This window comes from Myotis lucifugus, unplaced genomic scaffold (genome assembly GCF_000147115.1).
Source record: "Myotis lucifugus unplaced genomic scaffold, Myoluc2.0 scaffold_10, whole genome shotgun sequence".
In the NCBI taxonomy this organism is placed as follows: domain Eukaryota; kingdom Metazoa; phylum Chordata; class Mammalia; order Chiroptera; family Vespertilionidae; genus Myotis; species Myotis lucifugus.
Window position 1 is genome coordinate 5,815,437 of NW_005871058.1, and position 25,105 is coordinate 5,840,541.

Consider the following 25,105-nt stretch of genomic DNA (forward strand, 5'->3'; position numbering starts at 1 on the left):
GCCAGCCTGCTGTTCGGTCGTTACTGTTACTGTGATGGCATCCCGGACAATTTGCATATTCCTCTATTGTTAGTATAGGTTATCAAACCCAGGAAATTAGCATTGAATTAAAGTCTGAGTAAGTTCTATGTCATTTTATCACATGGGTAGTTTCGTATAACTACCACTGTAATCAGGATAAATAAGCTATTCCGTTGCCAGAGATCCCTTTCATACTACCCCTTTATATTCATTCCTACCTCCTTACCCCCCACTGGCCCTGATTCCTCAGAGTGGGGTTTTAAAAACATGAATTAGATATATTACTACCTGCTTCAAAGTTACCATAACTGCTTCTAATACCAGACTAACCCACCACTCACCCATCTTCCCATGACTGGCTCTTTCTTGCATTTTTATCTCTGTTAAAAAAATACCTCTGCAGAGAGAACTTTCCTCAATAGCTAGTGTAAAATAGCTAATCATTTATTTTCTATCACATCTCTTTATTTTAATCTTTTGCATATTGCCTATCAGTATCTAATATTTTTCTTATTAGTTTCTTACCTGTCTTTACCTCCATTAAATTTTATAGTTTCAAAGAGTAGCATCTTACTTGTTTTGTTTACTTCTTGATGTCCAGGGCTTGTAATATTGCTTGTCACAATAAATATCCCCTGAATAATTGAATGTATTTATGATCTTCATTTTTTTAGCTATATTCACTAGGACTATAAAGCATGTTCCCCAGGACAGCTTTACAGAGCATCTAAAACAAATGTTGTTTGTTGACAGAATATTTATATATTTTATTACTCCACATCTGAAATCTTATAACCCAGAAAGAGAAAAATTTTCTTAGGTGTTCTAGCTTATATCCCACAGTTTTTGCAACTAATTTATGCATTTATATTAGATACCCCTCCCCATTCATTATTAAATCATTGATTCTCTTACTAGGTTTATGTAAAGATCCCAAAATTCTTTTTAAAAAAATATGTTTTTATTGATTTTAGAGAGAGGAAGGGAGAGGGATAAAGAGATAGAAACATTGATATGAGAGCTAACTCCTGCACACCTCCTTCTGAGGATTGAGCCTGCAACCCAGAAATGGAACCAGTTACTTATTGGCTCTTGGGTCGATACTCAATCCCTGAGCCACACCGGCTGGGCAAGATCCTCAAATTTTTGATCAGCCCAGCTACTGCCAAGGAATGTAGAGTCTATGGGACACTTTGGACATATTTTCTCTATAACTAGTTGGGTATGTTCTCTGCCTCCAGTCTGGTGTTCTATCCATATTAGATGACTTGGGCCTTGTGTGAGCCTCGAGGACCCTTCTGCCTCATCCTCCCTCTCCGCTCTTCTTTTAGGCAGCCGTTATCAGTAGAGGGGCAGGCCAGGTGGCCTCACTGTTTCATTTTCCCTAGGCCTGTACTTTGGTTTGTTCTATAAATCTAAGCCCCCGCTCCCGCAAACTTGTTCTTGGTGTCTGATATCCTTTACAGGTAGGGAAATCCCTTATTCCAGATTATCAGCTACAAAAGAAGAGCTGGCTTCATTTTAGAAGAGAAGATATTCAGAGAAGACCATTTCCTTTTTAAATTCCTTGACTATGTCAGTAAAAACATAATTCTAATATGAAAGACTAATGGTTTGTTGCAGAAGACTTCATCATGTCCTTAACCTATATCAGAACTCATTTTTGGAGGTGGGAAGGAGTCATGAGATTCCCTGTAAATATTACAAAACAGGATTTTCCCCTACTTATAATTAAAAAACTTTTAAGAATTTAAAAATGTTTCTGCTTGTTTATTTGTCTGTGATTTTAAACTATATTAAAAATCCCAAATTTGAGGTAATAAATTTAGAACCTCTGCATTGAGCTGTACTTAAGTATTTCTGTTTTATTCACTAACTGACATGCTTTTTTGAACATTTACCAAATAGGGATATAAGTTCCTTCTTGCCAGGGCCGTGTTTTTTCATCTTCTACAATCTACAGCATGCAGTAGGCAATCAGTAAATATAGGAATAGTGTGGAAATAGTCTTGAGATATATTAAAATAAGCAAATGGATCAAAATCTATAGGTTATAGTAGTGTGGTTATTGCTAAATAATTTTGACTATATAAGAAATAGATCAATACTAAGCCAATTTCAAATCAGTATTTTCTGTAAGTATTTTTCATATAAATTATTTTAATTCTAGTACTTTGTATCGATAGCCAAAGAAATGAGGTTAAATGTAATGATCTCTGTTATAACTTTTGTTTTCTGTTTTGCTTTCTCAATTCTTTTCATGTGATCCTGGACTTTGGGCTGTTAATGGAATGATTTTTGGATGCTGTGAACCACAGAGCCTATTGTGAAGAATGGCAGGCCTCCAACCTCTCACAGCATGCATTCCTTCCTACACCAGTACACAGGGTCCTTCAAGAAGCCCCCATTGCGGAGACCACATAGTGTTATTGGAGGAAGCCTTGGCTCCTTCATGGCAATGCCCAGAAATGGAAGCAGATTAGGTAATTTAATTATTTGTCTAGTTTTTTGGTTGGGTTTTTTTTTTTAACTTTCTTACTGTAGGTCGTGTACATAGCTAGTAGGTTTTAGGTATATGGAAGTTAGCTAGCCTTTATTATCTGATGTGTCTTGCATTATCTGATTTGTCTTGTAAGATAAAAATCAAGTTGAGAATAAGAGAGAGAGCAGAAAAATGGAAGGTTCTAGAGCAGTGGTTCTCAACCTTCCTAATGCTGCGACCCTTTACTACAGTTCCTCATGTTGTGGTGACCCCCAATTTCATTGTTACAAATTGAACATAATTAAAGCATAGTGATTAATCACAAAAACAATATATAATTATATATGTGTTTTCCGATGGTCTTAGGCGACCCCTGTGAAAGGGTCATTCGACCCCCAAAGGGGTCGCGACCCACAGGTTGAGAACCGCTGTTCTAGAGAGTAGTAGTACTGACACTACAGAGGAGTAACATTTGAAAATCTGTCCACCATGAAGAAACCAACATCCTTGAGAGGTGTATGCAAGATTTAAAGATATGGTAGCTTGAGGTGATGCTTAATTTAGGGTTATACCTGGTAACTCCAGATTATCACCATATGATAACCCAGTACAATAATTAGTATATATGATTAGCACCTGATTTGTTATTCTTATGTTACTATCATTTTAAATATCTAGGAAAAATGTATACTTGCAAGGTTCTGTTTATTTCTCTGGTCTTTGTTTGGTGGTGGCTTATTATGTTTTTATTCTAAAATAACTAAGTGTAATTATTTTGTAGTCTTATGACAATTATATTTACTGAAGTTTCTGAGGGCTCTTGTCTGCTGCTTACTCTTGCCTTGGTAGATTATTTCTTCATGTATTTCGTTAATTTTGGAAGGTTTTTATTTATGGAAATTGTGTGTGGCCTTTATCACTAGAGGTATAACCCTATGATGTTTGGAGTTGATTCACACTAGTTCATGACAGATGACTGTTAAATTTTCAGGAATTTTACAAGTTGATTGTTAAACATAGCCATTAGTAAAATTTAAATTATACAAACTTACAATTAGGTAAGCTAAATGGAAAACAATGGGAATGAATACTTAAATAATTATTTCCTAATTACTTTATTGTACTTTACTAAATTACCAGTGTTTTGGGGGTTATTCATTTCTATTGTATATATATATAGTCAAAATACTATGTAATGTTTTACATATGTCTTCCCAAATACATGTTAAATGATGTCATGTTGGTAGCTTGAAGTTGGTATGGAGGGAGTACTTACCCCACAGAAATTGGAAAACACTTTAGATCAGGACTTGATTTATTGTTTTGTTAATTGTCTAGACCTGTGTCGGCAAACCGCGGCTCGCGAGCCACATGCGGCTCTTTGGCCCCTTGAGTGTGGGTCTTCCACAAAATACCACGTGCGGGCGCGCACGTACAGTGCGATTGAAACTTCGTGGCCCATGCACAGAAGTCGGTATTTTGCCGCAGTTTGCCGACCACTGATAGACCAAGAGTTGGCAAACTTTTTCTGTCAAGGGCCAGATAGTAAATTTTTCAGGTGCACAACATATGGTCTCTGTTGCATATTCTTCCTTTTAAAATAGCACTCTAAAGATGCAAAAACAATTTTTAATATTTAGTTCAGGGGCCATACAAAACAATCATGTTTGCTGACCCTTGGTCTAAACTTAAGAAAGTGATGTTAAGTCCTGGACAGGTAGTTCACTTACTTAGAGTGTTGTCTTGTTACGATACGTCAAGGTTGTGGACATATATAAGAATCAACCAATGGGTGCAGAGAGAGTAGAACAATAGGTTGATGTTTTCTCTCTCCCTCTTCTTCTCCCTTTTCTCCTCTCGCCCTCTCTCTCTCCCTCTCTCTCCCACCCTTCCTTCCGCCCTTTCTCCTTCTCCCTCTTCCTCTGTCCCTTTCCCCTCTCTCCCCCTTAAATTAATAAATAAATTAAAAATTAAAAAAGAGTGACGTTGACAATGTTAGTAATGCAGATTACATTTAAAAAATGCCTTCTGTCTGTAGCTTTTACATTGTGAATTGCACAAAACTTGAGCAATTTCAGAAATAAATATTCGTTTAGTACTTAAAAACTATTACCTGATTCAGCAAAGTTGCTCACACCAATGACAAATGAGTGGAATTTTCACATAAGCCTGCATTGTTTCGGAAATGAAAATATCAACCAGTATTCATGTTGGAACTGCAATTGTTTGTTAATGACATGAGCAGTTTTTTTGTTGAGTCAGGGAGTACTCAAATATTTATTTATAGTCTGAAATTAATATGCTCCTTTGTAGTCTTTGTGCAGTAGAACAGATTTGTTTTTTAAGACTGCCCTTTACTGAAGTTGTAGCACTTCGGGAGTATTGTGCCTTTCTGCAGGAAGCTCTCACTTGCAGCTTGGATACCAGGGCTTCATCTTTTATTCCAGTGTGGCAGCTAAACCCAAGCACCTTCTTAACCAAGATCAGCAGCCCCTCTTAAGAAAGTGACAGTCAATTTGTGCATAGCAACTTTGGGTTTTCAGTTCTCTGTTTTTGCTTCCGTGATATTATGCATACATTCTTGCAAACTAAGCTATACATTTTAAAGTATTATTTTTATTCAAAGTTTTCTTTAGATTTTCAGATTTTGAAGAATAATTGCCTCAGATGTTAGATATCATAAAATCAAGAATCAGTCTCTAGTACATTGACTTTTACTGCCAAGTTAAGTTTTTGTTCAGATCTCAGTATAAAATTTTTCCAGAAACCTCTGTACTTGTATTCCTAAATTACATGTCAATATATTTTAAAAACCATTGCCATTTGCAACTGTTTTTTTTTTTTTTTAGTGTGAATACATTTTCTCAAGAATGTAATGCAAAATACAGAAATGTATGAATTCTAAGACTGGATGAGATCCTTGCGTTTAATTTTTGTTAAGCAGTTCTCATATTTTTATGAGCAAATATTGTTTATGAAAGTTCAAATTTATTATAAAATGCTGTTTTTTGTTTGGCATTTTCTTTTATATAACATTTCACTTGTAAAAAAAAGTCCTAGTTATGTAGTTTATTTTTGATTTTTAGTTATTATTTAATTCATTGGAATTTGTTGAGCACTTTCTAAGTTCCAGGCACTTTGTTAAATTCCTGGAATACAAAAGTGAATAAGCCAAATCCTGCCCTCAGGGATCTCATCCACAGCTTGGTGTAAAATTACATGAACCACAAAATGCTGTTCAGTGCAGTAGGTACAGTGTGAGCATAGCAGTAGAAAAACTTCAGAGTGATGACACATCAGCATAGTTTTGAAGAGTAACTGTAAAGAACTAATTCATTTGGCTGTGGAGCCAATGGCACATTATTTTAATGGAAAGAATACTAAACTAAATAATAGCAAAAGACCAGGTTTCTGTTTTTGCCTATAAGCTGTGTGACCTTTGAAAGTCATTTAATCTTTCACGGTCTCAGTTCCCAGATTTGAAAAATGAGAGAACTGACTTCAGTAATTCTCATTGTTATTTCCAGTCTCTAATTTTATTATTCAACCTTTGTATTATCTTGAATGTTAGTTTTCCCCTAATTTTTCATAATCTGAGAGTATAAGAGGAGTGCTTACTAGTGTTCTAAGACATTTACTAGTATGTTTCAATCTATTAACTGCACACCATGGTACCCAGAATGTACATGACTTTTTATGCTATGATTCTTTGTGTTTGCTATCTACATTTGCTGTAGTAGTAATAAATTATGTAATAATACCTCTCTTGCAAAGTAAATGTTTCATGTTCTAATACAGATATTGTTCATGAAAATCTAAAAATGGGATCAGATGGTGAGAGTGACCAAGCTTCTGGGACATCATCTGATGAAGTCCAATCACCTACAGGTGTTTGTCTTAGAAATCGTATACATAGACGGATCTCAATGGAGGTAACCATTAATAACTATAACTATGCCCCTGTGTGTGTGTGTGTGTGTGTGTGTGTATAAATATACATGTATATATCAAGCAGGCTAAATGCCTATTTGAAAATTTTCATGAAGGCAAATGAAACCTGAAAGAAAATTGTTTCTCTGCATTAGTGAAGTATAGTTTTGTATTTCTTTTTTTCTAATTATCTACTATCCCAAAGCAAGCATGCATTACTTATATTTAACACTTTTCAAAACACTGTGTAGGTTCTCTGTGAGGGAAATGTGATTTTTTGGAAGTTCTGGAAATCAGAATGTTATATTAGTAAAATACTCTATTTGGAAAATATTATTTTAATTAAGTTTTGAGATTCATCTGTATACTTTATATTTTATTTTATAAATATTTCAAATTTCAAAAGTTATACATACATAAAATAAGCATCAATTCTTCTTGCCTTACATTATAAATGTGGGTATCATTTCCTACTAATCTCTGTAGCACATATAAGTTATTTTTCCATGTGGAAGAATAAAGAGCTCATTTCCTTTTCTTTGTGAATGTTATGTATAAGCTTGAGGACAGAAGTTGATTATGAATGTTATCACTTCAGAATACTGTCGATTAAAATAGTTTTCTCTAAAAAAAATTGGGCATGTTTTAAAATGAGTATGTATTGTTAACTTTTTTTCGGTGCTGTTGAGTTGAGATGATGATGATTAGGGTATCTTTTGATTGCATTTTCATTGATAAAGATTGCTTCTGATTCAGTTAAGGAAAACAATATCAGTTTCCTAAATGATGAATTAATATTTTTATCTCTTGAGGTCAACTTGATAACTGTTCATATCACTGTATAATTTATGTCACAATAATAATAAAAATAGTATTCCTGATTGTATTTACCATATAGATATATGATTTTCTTTGTTATATATTTTAAAATTTTATTTACTATCAGGATCTATATCTAGACTTTCTCATTCTTCCAGTGAGCTATATATTTTTTTTTCTTAAAGGTGACAGTCTTGATTATATTGTTTTTATTGTGTATTTTATATTTGGAAAGATTTCTTTCTCAGTATTTCCCCACCTCACATACACATTCTCTGATTTATTTTAGAATGTTTTTGCATATTTCTGCTTATTCTTCTAGATTAATTTTAAATGTTTTGTTCTAAGAATAATCTTATTATGATTTGTCCAGGGTTATGTAAAATATGGAATATGGAGAGCCATTATCTTTATTATTTAATCTTATCATTTGTAAACATGGTATATTTCTATACTTAAGTCATATATCTCAAGTATTTATACAGTCTCTATACATCTCAATTTTGTTTCATGGTTTTGTTACTATTATGAATAATAGGGATTTATTTTTGTAGGATTTATGTTAGTTGGTGTGATAATATAAGCAAGATTCCCTTTCGCGTTTTTTCCAGTTCATATTCTATAATTAAACAAAATAGAAACGCCTTTTGCTTATTTCTGTCCATTGATATAGCAATAATAAAAAATTGCAGTTGTATCTGGGTTGTATACAAAATCATACAGTATCTACTTGGTTAGTTCATTTAAACCAATCACATTTTGTGGTACTCTTTGCCAATTCCTACTATATGATAAAAGAATGTCAAGGTAAATTCCATTTTGAAAGAAGTTCAGAAATAGCTGGGTTACAGAGTACCATTTCTATAAAACTGCATTGTATACTTTTGCTTAGAATAAATATGCTTGCATTCAGTATATTATATATAATCAATACAGATAACTTTGTAACTACAATAAAACTTTACAGTTACATATCACTAAGAAATAATATATTTTAGCCCATGAATTCAAAAGCCAAATGCCCTTTTCTGTTTGTAGTTACCTACAAAAATATTATTATTTTTTTTAGGATTTAAATAAACGGTTATCACTGCCTGCAGATATCAGAATACCTGATGGATATCTTGAAAAGTTTCAGATAAACAGTCCACCGTTTGACCAACCAATGAGCCGAAGATCTCGTAGAGCTTCCTTAGTAAGTTTTTAGTTGCCTATAACCTACACCATCACATGTGCTTTGTTTGATTTTTATGGGGTGTAAACATTTTATATTAATTCTTATATTTAATTTTTGATTAGCTAAATTTTACTGCATTTCCTTTTGGATTTTATTGTTTTCCATTCTTAAGGGTTTAAAGATGCATATTAGAATAGGGTTTAAGCTATGTTCTATTTTATTTTTGGTAAATTTTATTGATATATGGTAGATGTATAGAAGATGTATTAGATATATAAATATATATTGACTAGAGGCCCAGTGCATGAATTCATGCACGGGTGGGGTCCCTCCCAGCCGATTGGGGCCCATCAGGGCTGGTCGGCTGGGGAAAGGGACTGCGGGAGGTTGGCTGTGGGAGTGCACTGACCACCAGAGGGTAGCTCCTGTGTTGAGCGTCTGCCCCCTAGTGGTCAATGCGCGTCATAGGTACCAGTTGATTGTCCAGTCTTCCCGTCGTAATAGTAGCTTAGGCTTTTTTTATATATAGATATGTATTAGATATACAGGAAAGTGCATAAACCATAATTGTGTAGCTCAGTGCATTTTTGCTGAGTTAACATACCTGTATAACCAGTACCCAGATTGATGAAATTTCAGAAATCCAAAAACCCCCTCCTGCCACCTCTATGTTTACTTTTGAGACCCACTTCCTCACTTTAGCCATTATCCCTGCCTCGTAATGTCAAAGATTAATTTTGTCCTTAGTGTTTTACACTGTTTGATTATATTATATTTATAGTATATTTTAATATCTGGAAAGACTTAAAATCCTCATTTGTGTGCCTGTTCTTATTTTTAAAATGCTTTTGATATTCCTTTTCTGATTCTTATTTAGACTTGAACTTTAATTAAAAATATATAAATTATTAAACCCCATTTAATTCAAATATATAAATGTGTATTTATACAAGATTTTTACATATATTATACAATATGTATTCTTTTTGTGGTTGGCTTCTTTGGCTCAGTGTATGCTTGTGTTTTATCTAGGTTGTTATATGTAATTATAGTTCATTTGTTCTTATTGTCACATGTTATTCTATTGTATGAATATATTATACTTTATTCAGTCGCCTGTTGATGGGCACTTATATTTGGGTTGTTTTAGTTTTGGGCTTACCAAACAAAGCGTCTATCACCATATCTGTACTTGTGTTTTGGTTAACATATGTAAGCATTTCTTTTGGGTGCATATCTAGGAGTGCAATTGTTGGATAAGATTATGTGCATATGTTCAGCTTGCCTAGATACTATTAAAACAGTTTCCAAAGTGGTTGTACCAGTTTATACTTTCATCACCAGTACATGATAGTTATAGTTGCTCTCCTTGCCTATTTTTGATATGATCCCTTTTAAAAATTTTTTGACTTTCTGATGAGAGTTATTTGTGGTTTTATTTTTCAATTTCCCATAAACTAAGCTGAACACTTTAGAACACTTTAAAAATTTTTTCTTTTAATTAGATTTCTGGGAGGGAGGGGTTAATTTTTCTTTTTATTAGTTTCAGGTGTATAGCTAGTTGAACACTTTATAATGTTTCTTGATGTTTATTGGGCATTTAGATATTCTCGTGAATTAACTGCTCAGGTCTATTGTCACTTTTCTATTGGGTTTTCTGCCTTTTATTGATTTATGGGAATTTTTTATACATTCTGTAATAAAGGACCTTTGTCAGTTATATGTCTTGCAAATATCTTCTAGTATGTAGCAATTGACACAATACAGTGGGGCCTTGACTTACGAGTGTCCCGACTAACGAGTTTTTTGAGATACCAGCTGTCTCTCGGCCGATTTTTTGCATTGAGTTGACAGAGTAGTTTGAGTTAACGAGCTCGGTCTCGGAACGAATTAAACTCGTAAGTCAAGGCCCCACTGTACTGTTTATTGAAAGGGTAGTGTCATCTTCAACATAAATGCAGGTGATTGTATATGTGAGGATTTCTTTTGGATGGCTGTAGTCCTATAGAAGAGGTACATATAAAATCCTGTGAGAGCCCTAGCTGGTTTGGCTCAGTGGATAGAGTGCCGGCCTGCAGACTGAAGGGTCCCAGGTTCGATTCTGGTCAAGGGCACATGCCCAGGTTGCTGTTCGATCCCCAGTAGGGGGCATGCAGGAAGCAGCCAATTACTGATTCTCTCTCATCATTGATGTTTCTCTCTCCCTCTCCCTTTCCCTTCCTTTCTGAAATCAATAAAAATAAATTTAAAAAGTAATAATAAAGTGCTATGAGACAACAAAAATAGCAAATAAAATGTCCTTGCACATCACAGGCTTATAGAGGAGATAGTGCTTAAGTTGGCTCTAGAAGAATGGGTAGGAATTTGTCAGGTTGAGTGTTCTAAGCAGAGGAAACTTCACTTATTAAAAAACCGAGTGGTATAGCCTGGCCAGAGTGCCTCAGTTGTTGAGCATCATCCCATATACCTAAAGGATGCCAGTTCGATTCCTGGTAAGGGCAGGTTTGATCCCCAGTCTGGGAGGTTACAGAAGGCAATCAGTCCAAGTTTCTCTCTTACATCAATGTTTCTCTCTCTTTCCCTCTCCCCTCTTTCCCTTCCTCTCTCTAAGCATGTCCTCAAGTGAGGAATAAAACCCACCAAAGGTATAATTGTAGGTATCATTATAACTGATAAGAAGGGTAAATGTGGATTAATATATTAAAGAATAGGGCTTGAAAGGATAGGATGGATCCAGTATGGTTCATTGGGGCTCGTGCAGGAAGCAACCAATCAATGTGTCGAAACAACTTTGTCATTTGATTATTGGTTAAAAGTGTTCTTTGGCTATCAATTTTTATCCAAGGTTGGTACTTAGAATACATTTTGAAGTTATTAAATGTTCAGATTGGGACTAAAAGTATGATTCGATCACCATGTAATTCTTAAAGCTGTCATTTTTAAAGCTGTCTTTTTCGGTCTACATGAAATTAAGGAAAACAGTGCCCTCTAATAAATGTTACAAGTGACTTTAGTTTTTATTGTGATTGGGTGTCCCCACTCACCTCTCTTGGTTTTTTATCTGAAATGGCTTACAGATTTCAGATTAATCATGCCAGCTGTGTTTTTATTTCTATTAATGCATCCCTTTCATTATTCACCTAACCTACAAAAAGGGTGGTTTCTTTTGAAATATATTAGAAATGTATTTTTTAAAAAATATATTTTATTGATTTTTTTACAGAGAGGAAGGGAGAGGAATAGAGAGCTAGAAACATCGATCAGCTGCCTCCTGCACACCCCCTACTGGGGATGTGCTTGCAACCAAGGTACATGCCCTTGACCGGAATCGAACCCGGGACCTTTCAGTCCACAGGCTGACGCTCTATCCACTGAGCCAAACCGGTTACAGCTTTTTTTATTCTTTAATAACCTAAGTTTATGTATGAAGGAGCCGGTTAGAAATGGAAAGGAGACGGAAAAAGAAAAATACTCTTCACATGTATTAGAGCTTATGTTTCTATGGATAATATACACTTTATCTAAAAAATATTTTTTCAAGATAAAATATAAAATTTTAGTTTTGTCTTTCTAAAAGTATAAAACTTTATGTTTTCAATATTAGCAATGTATGATAAGTAGACTAGTAAAAATAACGTAAATCCTTTGTTTGGGTAGGAATTAAGAAACAAGTCACAGAATTCTTTTCTGTTGGAGAAAGACATAAATAGGGCTTATTGGTTCTTTTATAAATTTACTAGAGGCCCGATGCACAAAATTCGTGCAAGAATAGGCCTAACTTTCCCCGGCTGCCGGCAACAGCTTCCCTCCGGCCACCGGCAGGCACCCGGGAACCGGGCTTCCCTCCAGCCGCCAAAAGGCACCCAGGACCCGGGCTTCCCCCACAGCCCCGGCTTTGTCCAGAAGGTCATTCAGAAGGATGTCCGGTCTAATTAGCATATTATGCTTTTATTATTACAGATGATTGTCAACTTCAGAAATACTGTGTGGCTACCCTACTGTCTTTCTTTGGTTAACTTTTCCCCTCTCGCTCGAAGCAGACAGTCTCTTCTCCTACTTGATAAGGAAGAAAGAAGCCATTATTTCTTGAGTAACAAATGTACAAATCTACCTACATCTATACTCATTCTGTTCTTTCCTGGTTTTAATATTGAGGAATTGACCTTCCTATCCCATCTCCTCAGGAGGCTTAGCTTAGAATATTTATTATCCCTATACATTCATGTATATTTGGTCTTCCTCTTAGCTGAATCCTTCTCATTTTTTTTAAAGTTTATATTTATTGAAAGTATTACAGATGTCCCCCTTTTCCCCCATTGATCCCCCTCCACCCTCACATCCTTACCCAGGCCTTCACCACACTGTTGTCTGTGCCTATGAGTTAAGCATATATATATACTAGGGGCCCAGTGCACGAATCCGTGCACCAGTGGGGTCCCTCGGCCTGGCCTGTGGGATCAGGCCGAAACCGGCTCTCCGACATCCCCCGAAGGGTCCTGGATTGTGAGAGGGTGCAGACCAGGCTGAGGTACCCCACCGGTGCATGATTGGGGCCGGGGAGGGATGCGGGAGGTTGACCAGCCAGGGAGGGACCACGGGAGGGCTCCAGAGCATGTCCGGGCCGTCTTGCTCAGTCCCAATTGGCTAGACCCCAGCAGCAAGCTAACCTACCAGTTGGAGCGTCTGCCCCCTGGTGGTTCGTGCACGTCACAGCAAGCGGTTGAGCAGCCTTAGCATATCATTAGCATATTACGCTTTGATTGGTCGATCGGACACTTAGCATATTAGGCTTTTATTATATAGGATAAGTTCTTTGGTTAATCTTTCCCCACCTACTCTTCACCCCCACCTTCCCTCTGACTTTTTATTTAAATAAATTTTAATTTTATAATAGTTTCAAATTTACAGAAAAACTTAAAAGATACTATAGCAGTCCTGGCTAGGTGGCTTCATTGGTTGGAGCATCATCCTGGACACCAAAAGGTTCTGAGTTCACTTCCTGGTCAGAGCACATACCTAGGTTTTGGGTTCAATCCCCGGTCCAGGCACATATGGAAAGCAACTGATCAGTCAGTCTCTCTCTCTCTCTCTCTCTCTCTCTCTCTCTCTCTCTCTGTCTATATCTCTCTCTCTCTTTTTTTTTCTCTCTCCCCCCTTCTCTCTCTAAAATCAATTTTTTTTAAAAAAAAGCACATATCTCAGGTGAGGATTTAAAGAAAAGGAAAGTACTGTAACGTTCTCATATACCACATATCCAGTTATCCCTACTGTTAACATTTTACATTATTTTAGTACATTTGTCACAAATAACGAACTAACGTTGGCACATTACTGTTAACTAAACCCACACTTTATTCACATTTCCCTAGTTTTTCACTAAGGTTCTTTTTTTTGCCCCAGGATCCCATCTAGGATGCCTCATTACATTTAGTGATCATATCTCATGTTAAAGCACTTCATTACATATAGTCATCATATCTCATATTAAAGATACTGATTATTGGGTTGGCAAAGTCCTATTTAATTCTCACTTATGTTTGCTAATAAAAGGAATATTAGACTACTGGGAAAGCCCACCTGCAGGAAGTCAAGATTCACTTGAGCATTCTTGAATTAGAGTGATAACATACCCAGTGGAAGCTTGTGATACTATTAAGTACAAATTCAATAGACTGAAAATGTTTATATGAAAATTTGTCATTGTATTGGAATTAAAGATTATACACATTTTAAGAATCTGTTTCTTCCTAAACAATGAGTGTTGGGTTCCTCATTCATGGCTTTACTGATATAGATAGTATGTAGTCCTTTTTGTTTCTAAGAGTAGATGAGAAAATAGGATGTCAAGTCCTGTTGTCAGAAAGGGTGTCCCAAATAATATATATATACTTTAACAGCTGTTAACTTAATTTTGAAAATAAAATCTATTTTAATAAACATTGCCTTTGAATAATTATTCAAAGTATGTGTATACATTTTTGGGGGGAACACCTTATATATTATGGGGTATGAAAATGAGGTTCAAAGTCTGCCCACAACTTAATTTACCTTTGGCATGTTATTTACAGGATTAGGATAGTGTCATGATGATGGTAATCGCACTTTTTCTAAAACAAAATAATCCAGTAAAATAGAGGTTCTCTCAATCTCTTTTCAGCCCCCCTCATATCTAAGAACACATTTCTAACAGTAACAGTAATTCTTATGGGAGGGAAATGAGATGTTTGAGAAAAGCTCCCTTTGTCCCTATTGTTTCTAATATGCACATTCACTTTTAGAATGGCAGCTATTGAACTTTTGCACATACTTCATTTGTTTTGAAGTTGTTAGAACCGCATTGCCAGCATGTTATACATCATTACAATTGTTTTACAGTGATTACAGAGCCAAAGTAATCAGAAGTCTCCCATAATGCTCAATGCCACTTACAAGTTACACTGAATTATAGGAAGGCTGTTATAAATTATAATTTATTTTGGATTTTTTTTTATGTGTTTACTCTGGTAAGAGCTGTCTGACCAGGAATTTGCTTGGAGCTGCCAAAAAGCTAAGTATTCTCTTGGAATAATTAAGTATCCAAAAAAATAAAATTATTTTCATTTCTTTAGAAAGCACAAATAAGGGAGTTTTTATATTATATTAAAATGCAAAAGCTTGTTGTTTCATCCCTTTACCTATTTCTATTTTTATAAAATTTTTAAAATATTCTAAAATAATCTAAGATGGAACTCATAAAAACAGGAGTCACGCTTATCTTCTTCACTGTATTCTCAGTACCTAGCACTGTGCTTGGTGAATGTTGAATAAATGAGCTTTGTCCTCTGTCCTCTGAATAATTTCTGTAGGAGAGCATGTCAACAAGCTAGTCATTATATCAATTGTTAATCTTGTCATGTTCAGCAGATAAATATGCAAGCAAAACTTTCTAAAAATTCCATTTAAAGACTCAGTAAGTAATATTTGGACATAACTTTAAAATCCTAAGTGTTTGAAATTATTAAAATAGGTGGTGAAGTAGGTATTCTTTACTCTTTGAATTTGTTTCTGACAGACAATTTATTGGTAAACTGCCTTTTGTCTGCATTTTATGGCTGCCTGCATGGGTGGAATTCAGTTATGCTGTTTATTTTATAGATCAACTAGTGGCCCGGTGCACGAAATCCGTGCACATTGAAAAGGAATTAATCAGAGGAACATAATTTGGACTCACTATCTAATATCAATAATATGTGAGCATGAGGCAGTGCACGTTTCTGAAATTCAGTGACATGAATTTTAGCTATTACTTTGCCAAATAAATGGAATTTACAGATATCATTTAAAAGAGCATTCAGCTTAATATTAAAAATTCTGGCTACCAAGTCAGGTCTGTTTTCAGCTTTTTGCCAGCATTGTAAATTGTTTGCAATATCTGCCCATTTGGGGTTGCATGTCATGGTTATGAATAAATTGGGATTGCCATACTTGTTACAATTGCCATAGCATCCTGATATTGCTGCTTCATATTTCTGGGACTACCCTCAAAAGATGATGGAAGTATTATCATTTTACCAATCAGCACATTGTCATTTTCAGATCTAAATTTGAGATAATTCATCAAACCACTCTGTTTTTCAACTCTCAACTTAGATAGGTTTGCTTTGATGAAATTTATCGATTGGCCTCCATTTTTAAATATGAATCCACGATAAACTGTTGAGTTAATTTTCCTGCATTTAAAATAAGATTGAATGTGTCCCGCACAGAGAGATTAAATCCATAATACTGTATTTGTGTGACTCATGTCCTTACATTTTGTCTAGTATATTGTCGATTACACTGTTGTCTCTGAGTCTTAATGCAATATCTGTTCCCCAGCCTTTTTCACCATGTGAAAAAAGAATAGGATATGTCATTGCATCTAATGTAGGAAACAGGATATTGATTTCATTTTAGTGGCATTTGGATTATTGGGATCTGGTTTACAATGAATGAGCAATTCCCTTTCAAAAGGAGGTTTTCCATTTTGAATATCGTTTCTGAATATGACAGCAACCTCGGTTACACGGGGAGAATTATATCTACCTGGGTCACTGTTACGATCGTATTTAATTGCCATTGTTACTTCTGTAGGAGCAATACCTTTTGCTGCTGCTTCAGATTGGGCTCCCTTTTCTACCTCATGTAGCATCTTGTACGATTTTGTTAATTCATTTATTTCATGCATGAGGTTGTTGATCATGAGTCTGAGCAGCCCTGGTTTTCTGGCATTGCTAATCTTTTACTTGTAGCTTTGGCTGTATCCAAAATATAGAGTTGAGCAAACTTCCGAGAAACACCATCCGAAGGATGTAAAGTTCCAGTACGGTGATAAACTTGTCCGTGTATTCTAAAACAGTATGGCCCATATCCTAATGGCAATGCAGTATTTGCACCCATGGAAGCAAAAGAAAAAGAACTATTTATGGAACGAATATTTTCCATGAAATTTTTACTGTCAGAATCTTCGTTTGTCATTAATCTTTTTAAATATGCCGGGTAATCTGGAAAATGTATATCATTTGGACAGACTTTCCCTTTGCTACAACATCGAGTAAATTTCCCATTGGATGGTTTTTCATCAGAGAAATTTAGTGATAGGCAAAATTCACATCTAACAGTCATTCCACCACAACTATGTTCGAGAATTGCATCCTCATGTACTCCATTTTTGCTGAGAAGGCAGTTCCTACCAGTATTGGTAGTACTTGTTGATGACTGTTCTCTTGACATATTCTGTCGTTGCCACCGCCTTCTTTTAACTTCAAAGGCACATTGGTCTTTAGACATTTTCTGTCGATGACGCCGGTGTTTTTCGGCATCAGAGCAAGGTTTTTCCAATAGCTGGTCTTCAGATACATTCTGTCGCAGGCGCCGCCTTCTTTCAAGATCAGACGCACATTGCTCTTCAGACATTTTCTGTCGATAACGCCGGCATCGTTCGGCTGCAGAGCTACATTGTATCAACAGTTGTTCTTTAGACATAGTCCCACCTCTCTACTGTCACGGTCTGAGATGCAGGTGAATTAGAGTCCTGGCTGTTAGGCCGCTGAGAGCTGTCTGACCAACGGCTGATTCTGGCTGATTCTGTGGGGGTGGGACTTCCTCCTCCCTGCTGTCAGTTTCCACAGCTGTGATGAGGAAGCTGGGGTGACAGAGAACCACGCCCTCCAAGCTGCCCTCTCTCTCTCTCTGTTCTATATCCAGCAGCCTCCTGCTCTGCCAAGTCCTCCAAACCTCCCACTCTCCGCCCACTTTCCTGCTCTGCTCTCTGCCGGTGAAGGTCCCGGGAGCCCACGTGGGGGTGGCTATGGCCTCGCCTCCCGGGTCTGCTGAAGGTCCCGGGAGCCCGCGGGTGTGGCTTGGCGCAGCCGGCCTTGCCTCCCGGGACCGGCGATGGTCCCAGGAGCTCGCAGCCGCTGTCGCCTCCCGGGGTGCTTGACACCTGCATATGCAAGTTAACCCGCCATCTTTGTCAGGTTAATTTGCATACTCCTGATTGGCTAGTGAGTGTAGCGGAGGGATGATCAATTTACATGTTTCTCTTTTATTATATAGGATTATTAAAATTTAAATTTAGCTGTATAAATGATAGTACAGTATTTACTTTTTAAAAAGCAGACTTTCAGCATATTTTAATGATCTCACTAAATGTCATCCTTTGAACAGTTACTCTTTGCTGTGTTAATTTTTGATGCACCCCTTACAGTTTATTCCTTATACACGTTATATAACAGTAATATCTATAATATTTTTATCTTATGGTCTTGAGTTCGTGGTCTACGTAACACACCTGCTTAAAACCAAACCTTAGCATTTTGTCATAGCCACCCCTGGACCAAAGTATATTTGATGTTTTAAGAGCGTGCTACTATTTATTCACTTAAGAAAGAATAAGAAAATAGTATTCCAACTCCTGATAAGAAAAAGTTCCTAGCTTTCAGTCATATTATTTCTATGTGCTTATCATTGTTTTAGATGATGATATTTTATTTTTTTTCAGGGACATTCATTGTTTTGTTCATACTAATTTCCATTTATTCTCAGTATCATTTTTTAATAAAATATATGACAAGAGTTAAAATTCATATTTGTGAATTTAAGAACCTGAATTCCAGAGATATGTATAAGAAAGTAAACATGTTCTATCAGTTTGTGTGACCTTGGCAATTAATCTTTTTAAAAAAAATCATTTAAGATCATATGTAAATAGGTTGTAAAAATCATACATAAAATAAAGGTTAAGAATCAGGTTTTTATGTACCAGGTATTGTTTGCCACATTTTCCATATTAAAGTTAAACTCCATTTGTATTTGGAAAGTGTTGTCTGTTATAGTTTTACTTTATTATTTTGCATAGTTGTTAATAGAAAACAAGGCCTTAATATCTCTGAGGCATATACAAGATAGTACATTGATGGATGGGATATGATGGTTCCAAAACTTCATTTTTGGTTAGGTTTTTTTTGGAAACATTATATTTAGGTCTTACAAGTGTGCAAAAAGAAGCAATTTTTCATTAATTCAGTGATACTTCCTCTGACCAAAGTTTTATTAGTTAATCAAAATTGAATTAAGTACTGTTGAACATGCAGTTTTCCTTGTGTCTTTTTAACTTTATATATATCATTGTAAAAAAAAAAGTATAAACACAGTTCCTTTGAGGTGCCTCTGCTACTTTTGGTCATTCAACTTTGGGCAGTTTATCCTATTCAAAGTTTGGTAAGTGATGTTAAAAATCTGCTTGTCAGATTTTATTCAACACCTCCAGAAGAAATTGCATATTTGAACCTCCAGAATTTGACTAAAACATACTATTTAATGTAATTGATACACTTTTTACTGCTGAGATTACATATAAAAGAATATTATGTCCTTGTACTGTCTATTTATTTAAGGATATTAGCACCACTCTAAGAAGCTTGTCTTTTTTTTACATTATTGTTGTCTTTTTCATTATCTATAAAGGGTACTAGAAAATAATTTTAAGAAAATTCTTATTTTCTTCTTCTGCTTAACTTTTTTCCTATTTTTGCTCTCTCAATACCTAAATTTCCATCTCTCTCTATTTTTTCCTAGATCTTTTGTGTTAGGACTTTTTGTCTTGTTTTTTAGTTTTTAAATATTGAATTTCCATTACATATTTCAGTGCATTCCATTTAACTCATTTTTTGATTCTATACAAAATAGACAAACAAGTTCAAGGTTTAAAAGCAATGAGTTTGAAAACTCACTTTTTTAAAAAATTTTTTTAATTGCTTAAAGTATTACAAAGAGTATTACATATGTCTCCTTTCTTTTTCCCCCGCCCTTGACAATCCCCCAGCCTCCCCTACCCCCCAGTGTCTTATGTCCATTGGTTATGCTTATATGCATGCATACAAGTCCTTCGGTTGATCTCTTACCCCCGCCCCTCCTGTCCCCCAACCTTCCCCGGCCTTCCCGCTGTAGTTCGACAGTCTGTTCGAGGCAGCTCTGCCTCTGTATCTCTTTTTGTTCAAAAGTTAATTATGGTCTTTATTATCCATAAATGGGTGACATCATGTGGTATTTTTCCTTCATTGACTGGCTTATTTCACTTAGCATAATGCTCTCCAGTTCCATCCATGCTGTTGCAAATGGTAAGAGTTCCTTCTTTTTTACAGCAGCATAGTATTCCATCGTGTAGATGTACCACAGTTTTCTAATCCATTCATCTACTGATGGGCACTTAGGCTGTTTCCAGATCTTAGCTATGGTGAATTGTGCTGCTATGAACATAGGGGTGCATAGATCCTTTCTGATTCGTGTTTCTGGTTTCTTGGGATATATTCCTAGAAGTGGGATCACAGGGTCAAATGGGAGTTCCATTTTTAGTTTTTTGTGAAAACTCACTTTTTAAAGCCTTTTTTCCCCCCGCCAGATTTGAACTTAAATTGCTTATTCTCTGTCAGCCATTTCCTGATCCATAATAGGTTGTAACTTGCAGTTGTCTTTTTCATTATATTTTGGTTGGTAAAACTGAGACAAATAGTATTTTGTTGGCATTCCTAAGGAACACAAAGATTAGCGAAGGAAAATATATAGAAAAATTATTTTGTAGTTTTGTTTAAAAAATTGTGTTTTTATAAAATTCTTTGCTAACTTAAAATCTCAGTCTTAAAATAGTAAAATGTTAACTAATCTGTATAAATTTTAATTGTGAACTTTGATGTTTTTGAATCTTTGAATATTCTAAAAATCAGGTATGTGGCAAAACTTGACAGATGTTCAACAATTTAATTATAATCAATTTTTTTCTATTCCAAGACACTCTTTAGAGCAGGAGAATTTCAGAAATTGAGGAAGAGATTAATTGAAATTTTAAGAATACTAAATATATGATTGTTTGCTTTCAGTCAGAAATTGGGTTTGGGAAAATGGAAACCTACATCAAATTGGAGAAGCTTGGAGAGGTAAGTAAACAATTACTTTTAAAATGTAAGACTTTTTTTTTAATAACCTAAACTTCTCTATTAGTCTATAGTTTTTTCCAACCTGGAAAAAAAAAGTAAGCATTATTGTGTAAAAGTTCATATCTCGTTCTGAAAAGACGGTTAGAAAGAAAAAATCCTTAAATTCTTAAAATTACCCTATTAGTTTGAGAAAAAAATAGTATTTTCTACCGCCTTGTAATCTTTATTGAAGCACAAAATATTGAGCTTCCTTGGTAGCAATTTGTTAGTTAGGTATCAATTTGTTAGTTAGCTCCCTGACAATCTGCTACCTGTACTGTCATACGGGTATTACATGAGTTCAAACCTGTGAAAAATCAAAATACTATCTTAAAGATACTTGTCACAGAAAGAAATTCTTGGCTAATAAGACCTGGGTTTTCTTGAACTTGCTGCTATTGCTACTACTAATTTTGAAACGGTCTCCCTCCCAGAGTGAGAGAAGGTAAAGAAAATAAGAATTAGAAATCTCTTGTAGAATACAATTGTGGTTGTTTTTTTTATCTTTATTGTTGAAAGTATTACATATGTTCCCTTCTAGCCTGTCCCCATTCCCAAACTCTATTTGTTTTTTTAAAGGAGAGTTAATGTTTAAAAATTCTGAAAACCAGTAAGATTTTGCCCTGACCGGTTTGGCTCGGGGGATAGAGCATCGGCCTGCAGACTCAAGGGTCCCAGGTTCGATTCTGGTCAAGGGCATGTACCTTGGTTGCGGGCACATCCCCAGTAGGGAGTGTGCAGGAGGCAGCTGATCGATGTTTCTCTCTCATCGATGTTTCTAACTCTCTATCCCTCTCCCTTCCTCTCTGTAAAAAATGAATAAAATATATTTTTTTAAAAAATAGTAAGATTTTTATAATTTAACAATATGTTAGTTAGAATTTCAATTTTCAGTTAATATGTTCAGTTTCCTCAGTCTCCACATACTATTACAGGTAAAGTGCCTTCGATTCTAAAGCTACTGATCTCCAATTATTAATCTGATGCAAAGTATAAAAAGTAAATTAGATATTCTTACATTTCATAATTTTAGGGCACCCTGGTTGTAAGTATGGAATCTGTGCATATGGAACTGAATGTCCTTTTGGGTATAGGAAAGCCAAGGCTAATCATTGTGGAGTTTTCCTTGCAAGGTAGAATTTAACATATGCTTAGAACTTAGAAATTTGGTTAGTGCTCTTTATTTTGTAGGTGGTATAGATATACACTTTGTGATCTTTTGCTGTGTCTTTCAAAAATATATTTTATAGGGTACATATGCTACAGTATATAAAGGGAGAAGTAAATTGACAGAGAATTTGGTGGCATTAAAAGAGATCCGATTGGAACACGAAGAAGGTGCACCCTGCACAGCGATAAGAGAAGGTATAATTTGATCTTTTGTGAGTAAAATGTATTATATCATAGCCAAATATTTGACATTGGGAACTGTTATATAATGGCACATTGGGAAAAGCTATAAGTTAGTATATGCAGAATGTAAATATATTTCTATCATGGTACCATTTTTTTTAAAAATGAGAGATATCCAGAAAATGGTTTGAGGCACTGATGAGCAATTTGGAGGAAAAAGGTACCTTGTACTTTATATGTAATTAATCCTAGACGTCTCAATAAGCTAACATTTGAGGGAAACAACAGAAGATAATAAGCAGAGTATCATTATATTGGAGACAACTTTAAGTATTAAAAATATCAAACACAGGATCATAAAAGAAAAGAAAAAAATTGACTCTATTAGAATTTCTACTTCAAATCCCCTTGGTGAATTAATGTTTTAAACTTAAGAGATTATTAAATATAATCAATTTATGTTAAACGTATTTTAGGTTATTATAAAGACAGGCTACCATAGACCAATAATTAACTTTCTTTTCTGTTTTGCAGTTTCACTGTTAAAGGATCTAAAACATGCAAATATAGTTACCTTACATGACATTGTTCACACAGATAAATCTTTGACTCTGGTGTTTGAGTATCTGGTAAGCATTTAATTAAAATTCAGTATTTACTTTTGATTTTTTGTTGGATATTTTTTGAGGATATTTTTTCCATTGATTTTTTAGAGCGAGCATAAGGGAGGGTGGGAGGTGGAGTGAGAGAGAGAGAAACATTGATTTGAGAGAAATATATCAATTGGTTTCTCCTGCATGCTCCCTGACCGAGCCTGGGATAAACCTGCAATTCTTCAGTGCGCAGATTGACACTAACTACTGAGCAACACTGGGCAGGGCTACTTTTGCTTTAATAAAACATAGCAAATTGGATTTTCTAACAGGCCCAGAGACATTTTTGCTTAGTTATTGGTATTTAATTAAATTATGTGGTACATTCAATATCTTTCCTTGGTATCACATAGTAAAGTGCTGTATTTTTTCAGGATAAAGACTTAAAACAGTACATGGATGATTGTGGAAACATCATGAGTATGCACAATGTGAAGGTACGTTTTAATGTGTAATTTTAAATTTTGTTTAAAGCAGAGACTAACCCTAACCATAAACAAACTACATTACTTAATGAAATATACTAACTTGATAACTATTCTGCTTCAGAATGATCTGTTTGGCATTTTAAAGAGGCTATTGTCCTCTAAATAATTTACTCAGAACTTTTATTAACTATACTACACTACTTCTTAAGATCAGACTTTTTTGTAGAACCTGCTTTCTTTTAAAAATCTTAAAAACCACTTTTGACATTTATTTTCACATCATAACACTGATTCTCTTAGACACAGAGTATATTTACACATGTAATCTGCTTTAAAAACAAAATAAAACCAAGAGCCTATTATATAAAAATCCAAATATTTAAAATAAATACAAATGATTAGTTCATTCTGTGAAAGCCCTTTAAATGGCAAACTTCCCTAATATATTTAAAATGGTACTTAATTATGAAACACAACTAATATTCAAGTTACTAATCTAGTGAGTAAGGCCAGGAACATGCACAAGTATTATGAATAGTAGGCTGGAAATACCACTCTATTGTCAGGAGGAAAAGAGATAATTGTTATGTTTTCTTACCTGTATATCTAAAGATGCAAGTAATGCCAGAAAAGTTTGGCATAATAATCACTGTCAGCTGAAACCCAAAAGTAAGGGAAAAGTAAAATCAAGTAAAAACATTTGATACAGTTGTGTTCTTACAGTAGGTTTCTTTGACCAAAGTGGTATGCGCCAAATTTAGCAAAGATTTACTTATCCAAACTTAGTGGGCAATTTGTGAGAAACTATTCTGGAAATAGGCTGTCTTGGCTGTGGGTTTGAGACAGTTCCAATTCTGTAGATACTAACTTTAAACTTACATTTTTTAAAAAATTGTAATTTTGATAGATATAAAGGAGAATCAGTTTCTTCTACTAAAGGACAATTCAGAATATATTGGATACCACATTGCTAAGAATTTTAGAATAGGGCTTTAAGTGTCTTCCATATACATTCTCTGAGAATTATTTTCATCATATCTTACATTTTATTTGGCAAGTTGTTGTAAATCTCATTTACATATATTTCTCTTTGTGGTTTTTGTTTTTTTTCCTGCTTTCATATTAGCAATAATTTGGAAAGAAAATAAGTCCTTAGTTATAATTTGACAAAGATTTGAGAAGTTTATGTCTTTTAATGCATGTCTGGCTTAAAGTATTTTGTTTATTTGTTTAAATAGCAAATTTAACTCTCTACTTTTATTTTTCCAAAGTTAAAAAGTAACAGGAATATATGGAAAGAGTAATTTTAAACAAACAAAAAAAAAACCCTTAAATATGTAGTGTAGAAACTCTGCTACTTAGAATTTCTTTAAGCCTATTGTTTACCTGCTTTGGCTTATTCTCAGAGTTCTAATGTAGCAATTCTCAACCCGTGTACCACAAGAATTGTTAAAACATGCAATACCTGACTATTTAGTTAGGGGCACTGATGTCTTTTCCCTTAGGTTATCAAATAAAAAATTGACAACAGGCAACACAACAATCTCCATTTGGTGTGAATGAATCAAAATTTTTTGTCAGATCAGCCCAAAATATAATATATCTTTTGGTGTGCCTCAGAATTTTAGTAATTTATGTGTGCCATGAGATGAAAAAGGTTGAAAATCACTGTTCTAATGCTTTATTTTTCACCTCGAAGTTAACAAAGGATACACTCTTCAGTCCTCTACTTCAGGCTCTTTTTTGTTAAT

The 25,105-nt window shown here is 34.9% G+C and overlaps 1 protein-coding gene across 3 annotated transcripts in view; it reads left to right on the plus strand.

Annotated features, from left to right (window-relative positions):
- Positions 1-25,105, plus strand: part of CDK17 (cyclin dependent kinase 17) — a 92,329-nt gene that overhangs the window by 47,863 nt on the left and 19,361 nt on the right. For all 3 annotated transcript variants that reach the window (XM_023749916.1, XM_023749914.1, XM_006084118.3), the window contains 7 exons: positions 2,340-2,504; positions 6,302-6,435; positions 8,322-8,447; positions 20,825-20,881; positions 22,171-22,285; positions 22,808-22,902; positions 23,301-23,363. In XM_023749916.1, the coding sequence (XP_023605684.1) occupies positions 2,340-2,504; positions 6,302-6,435; positions 8,322-8,447; positions 20,825-20,881; positions 22,171-22,285; positions 22,808-22,902; positions 23,301-23,363 (755 nt within the window). The remainder of the gene's footprint in view (positions 1-2,339; positions 2,505-6,301; positions 6,436-8,321; positions 8,448-20,824; positions 20,882-22,170; positions 22,286-22,807; positions 22,903-23,300; positions 23,364-25,105) is intronic.